Below are 14,223 nucleotides of genomic sequence, written 5' to 3'. Positions count from 1 at the left end.
GCCGGGTAAACATGGAGTGCCGGCATTCCTGTAGTGATTTTTTTTTTCCTATTTTTCGTCTGCAAAACGTTAGTAAATCCAACCAGATAACGATGTTACGGGATGACGAATCGATTTCTGCATGAAAAAGAAACTGAAACACACTAAACCAGACCTTTTTTGTATATCATTGTTACTTAGCATTTTTGACCATTTATTAGAGTTATCATTACAAGTACAGAAAGATTGCTAAAGTTTCATACCACGTAGCGTAAAGAATGCAAGATATAATATTATTAAATTAATAATATTAAAACTGTAAATTTGCACTACAACCGATTTGACCGCTTATCAATTTTCGGTTTCGAATACCTCAAAAATGGTTCAATAAGCCTTGTTCTAGAATCGAAACCTATTTTTTTTAATTTAATATTATTTATCAGCGTTATTTTACAGTCATCAATTATGAACCTAGATTTTAAACGACCTTTTTCACATAAGAAAGGAAGGTGTATCAAAAAATAAAAAAAAACAGTGAATAATCGATAAATATCTACTAAACTGCTGTTTACTGATCACAAAAACTTCAAAAAGATCCTAGCTAAACAATAAAAAATCAAACAAATTGACCGGACATGGTCATGAGAATATGTACATAGCAAGGCAATGAATTCTATTGTTAAATTTTGATTATTTTCATGGTTTGTTTACCATCATACGAGAATTCAGTTTGCCAGCACGACCACCATTGTTTCTACACTAACACAAAACAACACTCTAATCGCTAATCAAAACTGTAGCGTAGCGTTTACCAATAGCGCAGATAACAGAACACAGAACCATACATACATAAATGCGATAAGAAGTATAAAAGAGACTCGACTGTGAAGTTTAACCGTGGGACGGTGTGTTTTGATTCGCGTCTGCAGTACGACAGTGTCTATCGGCTGAGATTGAGCGGAGTTCTTATTTCGGTGCAAAATGTTAGTCCTCACTGCTATTGTGGTCATCGTCTTGACCTACGCGCTCCTAAACTATCACCGGAAGCGGCAGAAGATTCTTGAAATGGCTAGCCATTTCAATGGGCCTTTTCCGGAATACTTTCTCGGGTGTTTGAACATGTTTAAGGGCAAATCGATCCCTGGTGAGTATTGTAAGTTTGCCATTCCTCATCACAAACAATGTAATAATCTATTGCAACGGGGTTTCCTACCGTAAGAACTGTTCGACGCCTTGTACGAATGCCATAAGTCGTACGGTGAAGATGTCAGTTTGATCGGTCCCTTCAACGATTTCGAACTGCAACTCGCTAGCTCCCGCAACATTGAAAAGGTGCTCTTGACTAAGACGACAAAGAAGTCGTTCCCCTACGACTTCCTCGAGGCCTGGCTTGGCACGGGATTGCTTCTTTCGTTCGGCGAAAAATGGTTCCAACGGCGCAAGATCATCACCCCGGCATTCCATTTCAAAATACTTGACCAGTTCATGGACGTGTTCAACAAGGAGGCGGACATTCTTGTCGACAAACTGGCCCAGCGAGTGAACCGGGGAGAATTCGATATCTACGATAACATCACCCTGTACGCACTGGATAGCATTTGTGGTGAGTCATGCAGATTAACGTTGTTTTTTGACCGAGGATTACGCCTTACTCATGTACTCTTACCGTTTCTGCATAGCAACGTCCATGGGAGTTCACATCAATGCACAGGACGATCCTAACCATGAGTATGCGCAGGGTGTCAAGAAGGTGTCGGAGTTTATGTTCCGACGAGTCTTCAGTTTATTGCGCCAGTTTCCGTCACTTTTCTTCCTGTACCCTTATGCGCGCGAGCAGGGACGGGTCATCAAAAAATTGCACGACTTCACCAACTCCGTCATCGAAAAGCGACGCCTACAGTTACAAGCTGAGCAGGCGATTGGTAAGGTTGAGTTCGATCGCGACGAAACCGATTTGTACTCCAAGCGTCGTGATACGTTCCTCGATCAGCTGCTCAAGGTGAAGGTCGATGGAAAACCACTGAGCACGGCCGACATCCGGGAGGAAGTGGACACGTTTATGTTTGAGGGTCACGACACTACCACGTCCGGGATCTCGTTTACTATTCTCAACCTTGCCAAACATCCGGAAATCCAGCAGAAGGTGTTCGATGAGATCAATGGAATGCTTGGCGCGAATGCTAAGACGACGTTCCTTACAAGCGCATTACTGCAAGAGATGAAGTATCTCGATATGGTCATCAAAGAGTCTCTACGACTCGTTCCTCCCGTTCCGTTTATTGGTAGAGCCCTTGTTGAAGACATGGAAATGAGTGAGTTGTGCTGGAAGGAAAGATTGATTAAATTTTGAAACATTAATATTAATTGATTGCTTCGATCAGATGGAACTATCATCCCGGCGGGAACCACGATCTCCCTCAACATCTTCGCCCTTCACCGCAACCCCAAAGTCTTCCCCGAGCCGGAAAAGTTCATCCCGGAACGCTTCTCCGACGACAACGACATCAAACGAGGCCCGTACGACTACATACCGTTCAGTGCCGGATCGCGGAACTGCATCGGGCAAAAGTACGCCCTGCTGGAAATGAAGGTAACGCTCGTCAAGCTGCTGGCCAGCTACCGCATCCTGCCCGGCGAATCCATCGATCAGGTGCGCTACAAGGCGGATCTCGTGATTCGCCCGACTTGCGGCATCCCGGTGAAGCTTGTGAAAAGAAGTTAAACTGCGATCCAGGAATAAAGAAAAGCTTATTAGCTCCATCCTCCCAGATCCCCGGAGAGGTTAATGGATGAAGCGGGAAACTTTTACCTCTCTTTTTTCGATTCGCGGTAAACTTTGCTTCGCCCTCGATAAGACTTTGGCATGGCCTCTCTGGTACCTGGAGGGAATATAATAATTTAATTAATCAATCCGAATCCCAACTATTCCGACGTCAAAAGACTTCCCATCGCGTACGCAGCGCTGTCGTACGTTACACGTCGTTGGTGGAAAAGTATGGCAAACTAGTAATAACCGCAAAAACACGACGCTCACGCGGACTGGGACCGGGAGGAGCGCACTACAACGGTTTCGTAAATTAAATTTATCAACTTTTTTCCGCAAGTTCCATTTTTCCCATCACCGAGCTAATATCGCTTCTTGCACAACGCACAAAACCAACTACTAAGCTCGAGGCTTTCGGACAGGCGAACCTGCCCGTGTAGCGCCTGTTTGTGCTTCAAATTGGTCAGGTTGTTAGGTTTTGCTCTCGGGCTCGGTCAGTCGTCGCCGGCCTCGGTTGCGTGCGGCACGTCCGCAAAAACTTGTTTCCCGGCAGTTGGTTTTTTGTTTCTCCTTACTTTCACCCTACATATCGACCTAACGCCCAACGGCAAAAGCGGAAAGTCATCAAAGGGATCCTAGTTTGCAGTTTCATCTTTTTTCCGGCTTCCGATTCGTCTCCTTTTTTCACCACCACCGACCGCCAACCACATTCCGCATTCCGGTTTGGCAGATGAATGGATGGTTGATTGAATGAAAATATTGTGTATTTCCGCCTGGAGTAGCTACAAAGTGTGCTGCTGGCATGTGGCCGGCCCCGGAAATCGATCCTCCCATGAGGCGATGCTCGGAAGTATCACGATTCTGCAGGTGTTTGTTACCAAAAAAAACAACTTGTATCCTGTACATAATTGTCATATGTTATCCTAATGATTATGTAGCCTAAAAATGTGTTTTAATGTTGTATGAAAAAATAAAATAAAATAAAAAGAGAAATCAAAAATAAAATAGTAATTCTTGTACGAAAATGGATTTCAATAAAACTATTATAAATAAAGATTAAAAAAAAGTTCATAAGCTGCATTCCAGGTTGTGATGTTTTTAAAATCTTTTATTGCTTTCTCCAGCCCATTTCCAACACCTGCTAAAAAATAGTACAACGAAACAGAAGAAGATACCCTACAGAACAAAACCAAACACTGCAGATTGATATAATTGTGTTGGGCGTGCCGAATGCCCGGTGTTTATCAAGAGCATCTCCCATGATAAGCGACAGCAAAGTTTCTGATCCAATTTGTTTGATTATGATTGGATCGTAAGTAAGTCGAAAGTGGATAACATAATTGTGGATTGTTTCACAGTTTGCTCGCGGTGAAGAAAGTTTTGTTTTTTCTCATCCTTCTATTAACGTTGAAATTCCAAGCGTCAGTGCAGTCGTGCGTATCGAGTACTACGTAAAAGGCTTACACACACGCACACATTCGAAAAATGCCGCCATTTTCTAAGCTTTCCAGAACGCCGACGAGCCATTTCGTGTAGTGAATATTTTATTAGTGTTCTACGATAACGGTACTCACTTTCTTAGGCATCTTCTAATTCTTCCGTCCGTTTTCTCCACGTGTTGGTAGCTTTCAAATACAACCTCCTTCCAAGCACTATTTCGGCGAAGGCTCCGGAAAACGAACAGTTAACCCGGACGCGCTAAGAACCGCTTTTAACCTTTCGCAATGCAAACCCCAAAACTCGGCAGCACCAGGTTTGGTTTAGGTTGCAAAATTTATAGCAAAGGTACATTTTTTGCATTATAGATAACTTTACCACCGCAAGCACTGGCACGCAACCTTAGTATATACCCGAAAAAGCTGCCTCCCGCCGGGAGGTCCTGGCAGCATTCCGCGACGGCTTACAGTAAAGCTCGTTCTCTGAATCTCGACTCCATTCTAGCCGGGATAAATCTGCATCTTCTGCCCATTTTCCCATGCATCTGGAGCGACCGCTAAGAATCTGCAGGGTTTACAGGATGTATTTGTTTATTATTTTCTCACCTGAATGCAAGCGCCGGATCTCGAACGAACGAGTGCAAACATCGTCGACGATTCAAGTGCAGTGATGAATGTGCAATGGTAGTAACCGTCCGTACCGTAGCGTGCCATGAGCGGTTTTGTCGGGCTACATGAATATTGCAGATAAGTGCAGTCGTAATGGGGACGTACACACATACATAGTGAGAAAAGGATGGAAGAGGACAGCTCACCTGTAGAAACATTGTATTATACGCTCGATCTTCGAGAATGGTGGAATGTCCCGGTAACCAGTTGGATACACTTTTCGTGAGATTTATTGAAAATAGGAGGGATTTCGGGTTTAATAAATTCTCTTGAGAGGAGTCTTGTTTGCATTTCAAGTAGTATACTTGACCTCAACAAAAGGTGTTTCAGAGGCATCGACTTTCCAGACTCTTGCTTTTGTTTTTTACATGTAAATTGAATTGATATTTTGAAAATGTGAGATCAATAACCTTAGTCGAATACATTTTCCACAGTGTTTAACATATTTTAGCGCATTGCCCGAGGCTTTTAGTGAATTTATCTAACTTATTAATACGATTTCCGAAGCTTATTAGTGACTCCAAACAATCCCGTTAAACAAAATATATTAGAAAGTATTGATGCATAACGAAAAACTCATTTTAGTATAAAAAAGACAACCTTGACAAATTTACTGTTGTTAGCAGTTTAACCATCATACGTGAAACGCCAATCCTTATGTTCATTTAAACATCCCATCCCTATTTGAACAATCCTGCTAATGGCAACACTTGCAGTCAAGTGCTTTCAAGGGATGTACTTTTTTATGAGCATTATTTTGCCCACTTAACCCTGCATTGTCACCTTTCCATTTAAAATATCAAATATTTAGGATTGACTCTGGACAAAAGGCTGACTTTTCGATACCATATAGATAATACGGTTATCAAATGCGAAAAACTATTTCGTGTACTGTACTGTTTCCTAAACAGGAAATCAAAACTAAATTTTAAAAACAAATTGCTGCTCTACACTTCCTTGATCAGACCAATTATAACATACGCCTCCCAAGTCTGGATAACATGTGCCAAAACGCACCAGAAAAAACTTCAAACCGTACAAAACAAGTATCTAAAGGCAATATTAGATGTCCCACCGTGGTACCCAACTCTTCAAGTTCACAGTTACTGCAACATAAATACTATCAAACAACAAATTAATAAATTATCATCCAACTATAGTAACAGAAATCTCATAAACTCAAACCACCCAACTGGTTAAAATCAATACCCCATACCATACCTCCCCTCCTCATATATCTCCCTCGTCCTATACACCCCCTCCCAATCCATCCATTACCGTTATGAATTTCCCTCAAACAAAAGTATACACTTAAGGCAGATCACGATCAAGATCCAATCAAATACTAGTATAAGGTTTTAGGATATAGATTGAAGTAAATAACTATTTTTTTTTTTTCTTTTGCTCGTCATGTGGGTTTTTAAACTAACCAATTTTCCCACTGAATTTCATCAATACGCCGTCAGGCTGCATACCATTTCCAACTGACTAGCTCAAATGTTATTACAAATAACGAGGAAAGATGTGATCGAACCCGTTAAAAAATCTGTCTAAAATTGTATTATGTACCATACTGAATTACAACCAAATATACGGTTTCTACTACTACTACTACTCACCTTTCCATTTCGTGCTCCGGCGCACGGTTATGCACAGAAAATCCGTTTCACGGGCGTCATTGCGAGGAAATAATACTGAGCGTAGGAAACTGGGCCAGCGTCATCCGTCGCTGGCTGTTTGCTGGCAGAAGTGTAGCCTTCGACCCGCACCTCGAGCGTACTCCGAGAAAAGAAGGGCTGTCGACTTCTTAAGTGGCACCTTAGAGATTCATAGAAGTGTAAACAACAGTCGTTAATAACAATTGTTCCACCCATGTCGTCGTACTCCTGCGCCCCGTGCTAGCGGTTCCTGATTATTTTTCTGCTCCATCTGAAGATTGCACCGCTCGATGGCGCATAAACGAACGCTTTTTTATGATGATGAGCCTCGTAAAAGGCAGCTCTATTTTCGTTCTCTGCCCCCGACACGCGTTGCTTTTCCGCTCAGAAAATTTTCCTCCATTGAGCAGGCCGACAGTTTTCTTCAGCTTTGGCTGACCACCCCGGTGGGAGGCATGATTTTCCCGGGCGTAGGAAGACCGGACGGACACCGGCTGGCCAAACGTGTCTATCAGAAACAATTACGTGCCAGCTATGAATGCAGACTTTCGAGCAAACTTTTCGGTGGGCGCGCGTTTTATTAATATTTTTATTTCAATTTTATGCAAATAATATTTGTTTCCTGCTTGCCGCCGTGTGCGGGAGCGCTTAATTGGGGCGACCATTGGGCGGGGGGAACGGCGAATGCCAACGTCGTCCACCTAGCGCATGGCGTTACGAGAGGAAAATGAATACGAAACAGATAAAGGAAAAAAACCCACGTCAATCCCGACGTTGCCTTCACTTATCAAACATTATCATTCGTTTAAACACCGTAATAGGCACTTAATTTTTGTTTTCCCTACATTTCCTTTCCCCCTGCAGTAGGACACCCGGATGACCGTTTTCTTAAAAGAATAGCCCAACTTTTGCCCTTTGCTCCACTACTTTGCTCCTAAGGGTAGATTGGTCCTTTGGTTACCTTCGTCATCGTTGTTTTTTCCATCCCTAAACAAAAAAAAATAAAAGACGCGATGCGGGAAAAACGAAAAAAAAATACTTTACATCAAGTGAAAATGAAAACTTTTCTCTATTACGATTATTGCCTACTCCCCCAGCGGGTGAAGAAGATTTCGCATTACCGTTGCATCAAATTACAGGACACGGTATATTTCTTTTTTCCTCCCATCCATTCGCACTGCGTCCATTAAAATTTATTTCTATATCTGTTGTAAGTATTGTACCGCTCCCTTTTTGGGGATTTTGTTTAACTTTTTCTTTTCTCTTTTTGGTAATTTATTAAGCCATCAGGCGAGAAGAAATATTGCAACTGAAGATGAGAAAACGGAAGGCGCATAAAGGTTTTCTTCTTGAGGTTGATGCCATTTGAATTTGAAAGCGTTTTCTTTCGCAAATAAAATTTTCTGCGGAGGAATTCAATCTGGAGTTCCTAAATATCTTCTCACTTTTTATTGATTTAATTCGTTGTCTCAACGATTCAAGTAATTGCTACCGTATGGTACGAGTCGCTTACCGACTTTCGCATAAAAAAAGAGAATTTCCAAAACCATAATAAATTACCAGCACACCAGAAAAGAGCCGTTACGCAGATTAACCCCAACCATTTATCAGTTTTTTTGATTCAATTCAAAAGGTAATGTTTAAAAGAATTGGCTTTTGTTCCGATGTTCACTGTCATTCCTCTTTCGACCCGACCCCCGCAGAATGGCACATCTGCGGAGAAAGGTGAAAGTTCCTAAATTAATTAACAGCATCATAACACTCATCCTGCTGTAAGCCGGTGACAACGGTGCTACCCGTGGCCGCCGGCTGCCGAAAAGCCCGATGGCCGGGCGGGCGAAACTTTTCTGCCATCCCGTGTGATTTACGCGAATCGCAGCTGACAGTAGTCTAGCGTAAATTGCGTATTTTATTACATTTTGATTTATTTCCACTGTGTGGCAGTGTGAATTCAACGCCCCGGTCCTCGGAACTCGTAGCGGCTGCTGCCGTCGGTTGGAAACTTACATGAAATTTCCCAACCTCTCTCGCTGTGAGGAAAGATTTTCCAGACTCAAGCAGGTCATAGCCAGGCCGCCGCTCACGGATGCTCTTCCCGCCATATGGCGAGGTGGTATAAAAACTTGCTCTTCGTCACTTTATCGAGCGATTAAGGCGAGAAGCAGAAAACATCCTGCTCGCGGAAAGATAAAGAGGAAGAAACGAAAAACCCAACGGTCCCCTGCGTCCACCGGGGTTGGTGTGGGGTTGGAGTTTTCACGACTTATTAAGCCCGGCTAAACGGGGCACCATTTGCCGGTATCGGTGGCACTACTTAAGCCGAATCGATGCTTCCAGTACAATTGTTTGGGTCTCTCGTTGGGTGGCAATAAAATCGGGCATCGGATCAGGGATGTTCCGATCGTAATATCCTTCGACTCAACGCGCCCGGCAGTTGGCACCGAGCACTAAAAGCTATCAAATGATTGATAAATAAAAAGAGAAAAACTCGCTTTTACGACGCTTGCTTTGGCCAATATTATTGGGACGAGGGAAATGGTCAGCCAGGCACGAAGTACGACGAAAGGTAGGGAAAAAACAATAAAACACTGATTTTATTCTGGCCGCTGCTAGTGTTGCTCTATCGTTTTTTTCAGGGAGATTTGTAAAATGTTTTTTACTAAGAGGGGTATTTGTGAACAGTTCAAGATGGAGGGAAAGATTCGATACAGTTCTGCAAACACAACTTGTGCAGCTGTTAACGAAGAGTTAAATAGAAAACAGGAATATTGGAAAAGAACAAGGAGATAAAAAAATGTAACCCCCTGCATCCCGTTGAAAAGTCTGATCCATGAGAGCTTTTTTCAAATGAAAAATAAATTTACTAGTCACTTAGTTTGAAAGACTTCGTCAAACGTTTTTAAATACATTTGGTTTGACAAAACATCAAACAGAAAAACACTCAAACAAAACAACTGTAATGTTGTTCTAATGGTAATGTTTCTTCTATAACAGTTCAAAACTGTAGTCATTCCTAGCAAAAGAAAATAATTAAACCAGTAATGGCGTGAAACAGAAACAGCCCAGGAAAAGGTGAAAGGTACACGACGGTTCCACTTCCTTATGCTTTCACAAATCTTTCCCCAAACCATCCATCATCTTTAATGAACGGTTTGCGTGTCGTGGCTACCGGGACCTCAAGTAGTGATGTTTCTTGTTCCTTACATCAAACCCGTCACGGAATATACTGACGCATATATGCAGTCCGAACGTGTTACGTTTTGCGCTAGCTCATGTATCATTGCGGTTGGGGAGGACAAAAAAATGTTAAGAAAAAAAACCATCAGCGGCAAGATTTATGCGCCACCACAAAGGGCTTCAAACCTCATCGGATCATTGATGAACGGTTGCACGTTTGCATGTTTGTTACCTGCACCACCACTCGCCCTTTAAAATGTGTGTAATTGAAACCCGTTGGAACACCGTTGACCAGGGCAAGCATCAATCATTTATGCAACTGACCCTCCGGGTTGCTGATGGTTAGCGTTCCACATTAGCGTCTCGGAATTTTCCACTGTGCACGGTAAAGACGAGAAAGTAAAGGCGTAAAAAGGGCGGGCACGAACACACACAAACATATACCCAACTGCATTCATTAGGATCGATGGCAATCGGAAAACATTCATCGAAAGTGGAGCATGCACAAGATGGAAAACGCTGTGGCACATCCAACCACGTCGTTTTGCACGCCACGGGGTGGTCGAGTGTTTTTCTGCCGCCTTTCCGGAAACGTTAAAGCCTCCCAAAGACACACACACACACACTGGCTGCTCAGTGGGCGTGAGTTATGGATTCCATTTACGGAATGGCTATGAAATGTCAAAACTCGACTTATTTCCATTACTTCCACCGAGCTGGGAAAGTGTGAGCCCAACCATCCATGGCATTCACGTGGCGGTCAATGAACGTTTGCCAAGTTTTCTTTCTTTCAGAAGTAGTTTTTCTTCCTTCGAAATGAACGATTGCGGTCACTTGGAGTGCACATAATTAGGCTAATGATTTGAAGTCCCAATGGGAGTTCCGCAGATGCCTATGTAAGGCAGAAAAAGTTTGAGAGACGAAAACCAGTGAAACCATTGATATGCAGTGGATTAGTTACAGCTGTCGACGACCACACCGTATGTAGAAGGCATAAAATATCCAATTGCTATAACAATTGCCTCGAAAGGTTTCTCATGCTTACATGCTGCTCGTCATGCTGGGTTTCCATCCCGAAGATTTTCAACAAAAAGAAAACTGAATTAAATGAATTACTATGAATTTAGATATAGCATATTTAAAAGATATACATGTTATAAATAACTAAACAAAACTTAATTTTAATTTAACTAAACAATTCTGTTATACCGTTCTGTTTATCTTTCTTTATGTGCGTAAGACATTATTGACGAATATATTTAATTGCTTAGCTGTAGATTATACACTTAATGACAGTTTAACAAACTTAAAAAACTTTTGTTTTGTTGACATCTTTTCTCGTAAGAAACAGTTTATTGTCACTTGTGTGATGAAAAAACATTCACTGAAAGTGTTTCTTTTGTTTTCTTGTCCCAGAACCTCTAAAAAATGATCTTGTCAACATAATGTCATATTTCATCTGATAAAAGTGTGCAAAATATACCCATTTAACAAACCTGTTAAAAAGATAAATGGATGCATGAATAACTATTAACAAAGTTCAATGCATGCGGTACCGGTGTTGAGTTGATGTTATCATAACAGCATGCAATTCTGTTTTCATAAACATCGTCACTTCATATCCTGAGCTTGAACCTTTCCTGTTGGTGCTTTTTTTACCTATCCGTTGCTACACTCTACCTTTACACAACCCGTGTCGGTTGAATAGGTTAACTTGACTTTCCCGAGTAAGGAAGCGCATCATCAAATGTCGCCCGCACGTCACGAAGATCATTTTACGGTCGTCACATTCACACACACACATTAAGTGTCACATGCACACGAGCCTTGGCGTTTACGGGCAAAATAATGCTTCCAGCTCGTAAAACGACAATAATGTGCAGATCAAGCGAAGCCTCCCTATATTCCTGCCATCCCCCCTCCAGCACGAACGCCATCATCGAAAGTCATGCACAATTCATAAGCTCCACTATGCGCTCCATTTTAGCGACATTTGCCACCGTATCGGGGGGTCTGTCAGGGGTGGATGCCATTCCCCATCGGCTTCGGCCAACCATGAAATTTATGCTCGTCTCCATCGAAACGCGAATTCCACCGCCCGTAAACCGGGAAAACGCCCACCATATGGCCCAACGCGCATCGGACGAGGAAAAAAGGAGCGACAGAGTGTACAAACAAGTGACAAAACGATAATTCAATAACCTTGTTTGCCCATATGAAATTATAATTTATGATAATGAAGTGAATAAATGGAAGATGGCAAGCAGGAAAAAAACCCTTTACACATACACACTTGCCGCGACCATCAAAAGGGGGCTGTTAAGTGGATCCATTCGGAAAACGTAAGGCAGGGGGTAAGAGAATTTTTATTGACGCTCACTTGTCACCTCGACGCGGCAGAAAGAGGGACTCATGGGAATCCACTTCGCGCTTCGTTAATGAGTTTGTCCAGCGCATTATGAAAGTGATCTATGGGAGCACATTTGAGGAGTCGACTCATTTTCAACCGGTTCCGCGCTAATCCGTGAAATTATTCCGATTGACCAACATTAATCATGTCCCCTTAATGATAGAAAGTTGACAAAAGTGTCGTTCAAACAACCAGCAAAAAGTCTTTCAGAGTAAACGTTTGATGTCAAAGAAGAAAAGCGTCCGCACTAAGTGAGCTACCTCCGTTGGAAAGTCACAGAACAAACAAGGATTCTATTATCGAAATTAAAATCTCCATTTATTTAAAAAAAACCGCAGTGAAGAAGAAAAGCCATTTCACAAAGTATGACAGCAAACATCGTGTCCGCCCGCCTCGTGTCCTCATCTTTCTTCAAACCTTCGTGTTTTTTTTTGTACTGTGAGCGAACCGTTGTCAACGATTGACAAATTAATCGCCACCCAGCGGGAGCTTCATTGCAGCTGATAACATTATCACGGTGAGGTTGAAAATTACAGCCATCCTTAAACTCGCTTTCATTTCCTTCTCCACCCAGTACAGGTTTTTGTCATAATTCTCCTTCTCCCTTCACACGAACTAGATGTAAAAAAATAGAAACGGGCGAGTTTTCCCAGCCCGGAAAAAGTGTAACTGTCTACGGCCGCCTTTGGTTGGCTCGCACCGGACCGAATGAGTTATGGCTCCTCCGTGGGACGGTATTAATCAGTTTCCCGGCCAACGGGAAAAATCTTCAATGTGGGGGTTTCTAAGGGACGGAAAGGCGTGGACCGACGCTGCGGTGATACGGCAACGATTCTGCTCTATTGTAAGGATTCTGGCCGGCATTCGCCATGGAGAGACTGGGAATCTCTTTCTCGTTCATGGGTCACCAACTTAAAGGGCGACGATGATAAAATTAGCAACGGCCAGTTAAGTCCAGCCGTGGCTCACTTCTCCGTTTCCCATTCAATTGCACTAACTTTCAAACTGCCTTCGCTTGTTCAATTCAACCATCGAAGCCCTGCGCGTGGATTGTGGAAAAGGGCAAAAAAGAACCGGAGCAGCATTTTTCACTAATTAATAGGGATTAAAAGCAGCCAACCCTCGCAACCAACCAATGGAGCACGTGAGAGAAGCATTAGCCCCAACCGGCTTAAACTCGAACAGTGTACTAGAAATTGGAACAATTACTCTTTTCAAATTAGGTCAGCAAGATGAAGCCGCTTTTCGTGCCGCCGACTTACAGGATCGTCTAAGCAACATTTTCGTATTCTACAATCGCAACATTTTCCCAATGGGAGTTTTGTTTTGTTTTCCTACCATTAGAAAGTTGTTCTTTTTCGTTACTTTTGTAACAACTTGTTTCCCTTGAATCATATCGTTCGCTCATCAAAAGAACGAACAATCCCACATCTCCACAAACGAGCTTTTGAAGGAATGTAGAAAGAAAAAACATGGCGTCACTTACGCGAGCGACTCGGCCACAACAAAGATGCGGCAAGGATTTTCATCAATGATGTCAAAGTGTGACGGCCGCTGAATGGGCCAGGCACACACCGTTGTCACAGTACGAGAAACATTGTTTGTTTGTTACTTTTCCTTCCCGCGTTCGTTCTCAATGTCCCAAAGGGATAAAAGTCTTCCCACGTTGTGTTTGTGCTTTTCCTCTCTCCAATTTTTCCTCACATCACATGTGACCGATGAGGAACGAACGCATGGTGAAGGATCCGGTACGGTAAAAACTTTTCATTTTCAAACACATTTTCATTTCCACATCAAAGACCGACCGGAGGCACGAGAGTGAAGTTCGCAACCGAGCGATGCACCAACCGAGGATCAGTTCTTTCAAAGGGAAAGTATCAGTTCGCTAACAACGACTTTTTCTCTTCTGCCACGCGTGGTGTTAGGAGGAAGTTCGTGTGATTCAGGCCAGCTCTGAATATGTGATTTTTTCCTCGTTAAAGTTTTCTTTTTCCTGTTTGTTCCCTTTTTTCACAATAATATTATTTTCGTCCCGTTAGGAAACTGGAACAGTTGAACATTGTTGTAACAGTTTCTGTTGCTTTTTTCCCATTGTTCCAGTTTATTCTTCAAAGCAAAAGTAGCGCAGAT

At 42.6% G+C, this 14,223-nt stretch overlaps 1 protein-coding gene across 1 annotated transcript; it reads left to right on the top strand.

The window, feature by feature from the left end:
• Positions 1 to 960: 960 nt before the first annotated feature.
• Positions 961 to 2,701, top strand: LOC131281678 (cytochrome P450 4d1-like). The gene is made up of 4 exons (XM_058311026.1): positions 961 to 1,123; positions 1,199 to 1,582; positions 1,659 to 2,291; positions 2,361 to 2,701. The coding sequence occupies exons 1-4, from the start codon at positions 961 to 963 to the stop codon at positions 2,699 to 2,701; spliced, it is 1,521 nt and encodes a 506-aa protein (XP_058167009.1).
• The last annotated feature ends 11,522 nt before the right edge of the window (positions 2,702 to 14,223 follow it).

The sequence above is a fragment of the Anopheles ziemanni genome, chromosome 2 (genome assembly GCF_943734765.1).
Source record: "Anopheles ziemanni chromosome 2, idAnoZiCoDA_A2_x.2, whole genome shotgun sequence".
In the NCBI taxonomy this organism is placed as follows: Eukaryota; Metazoa; Arthropoda; class Insecta; order Diptera; family Culicidae; genus Anopheles; species Anopheles ziemanni.
This window is presented reverse-complemented; position numbering and strand designations above follow the sequence as displayed.

Excerpts from the sequence above, each read along its gene's own strand:
- LOC131281678 (XM_058311026.1), top strand. The coding sequence starts at position 961 with ATGTTAGTCCTCACTGCTATTGTGGTCATCGTCTTGACCTACGCGCTC. Across the intron at positions 1,583-1,658 it reads CGCACTGGATAGCATTTGTG|CAACGTCCATGGGAGTTCAC; the intron begins GTGAGTCATGCA and ends GTTTCTGCATAG. Across the intron at positions 2,292-2,360 it reads TGTTGAAGACATGGAAATGA|ATGGAACTATCATCCCGGCG; the intron begins GTGAGTTGTGCT and ends TGCTTCGATCAG.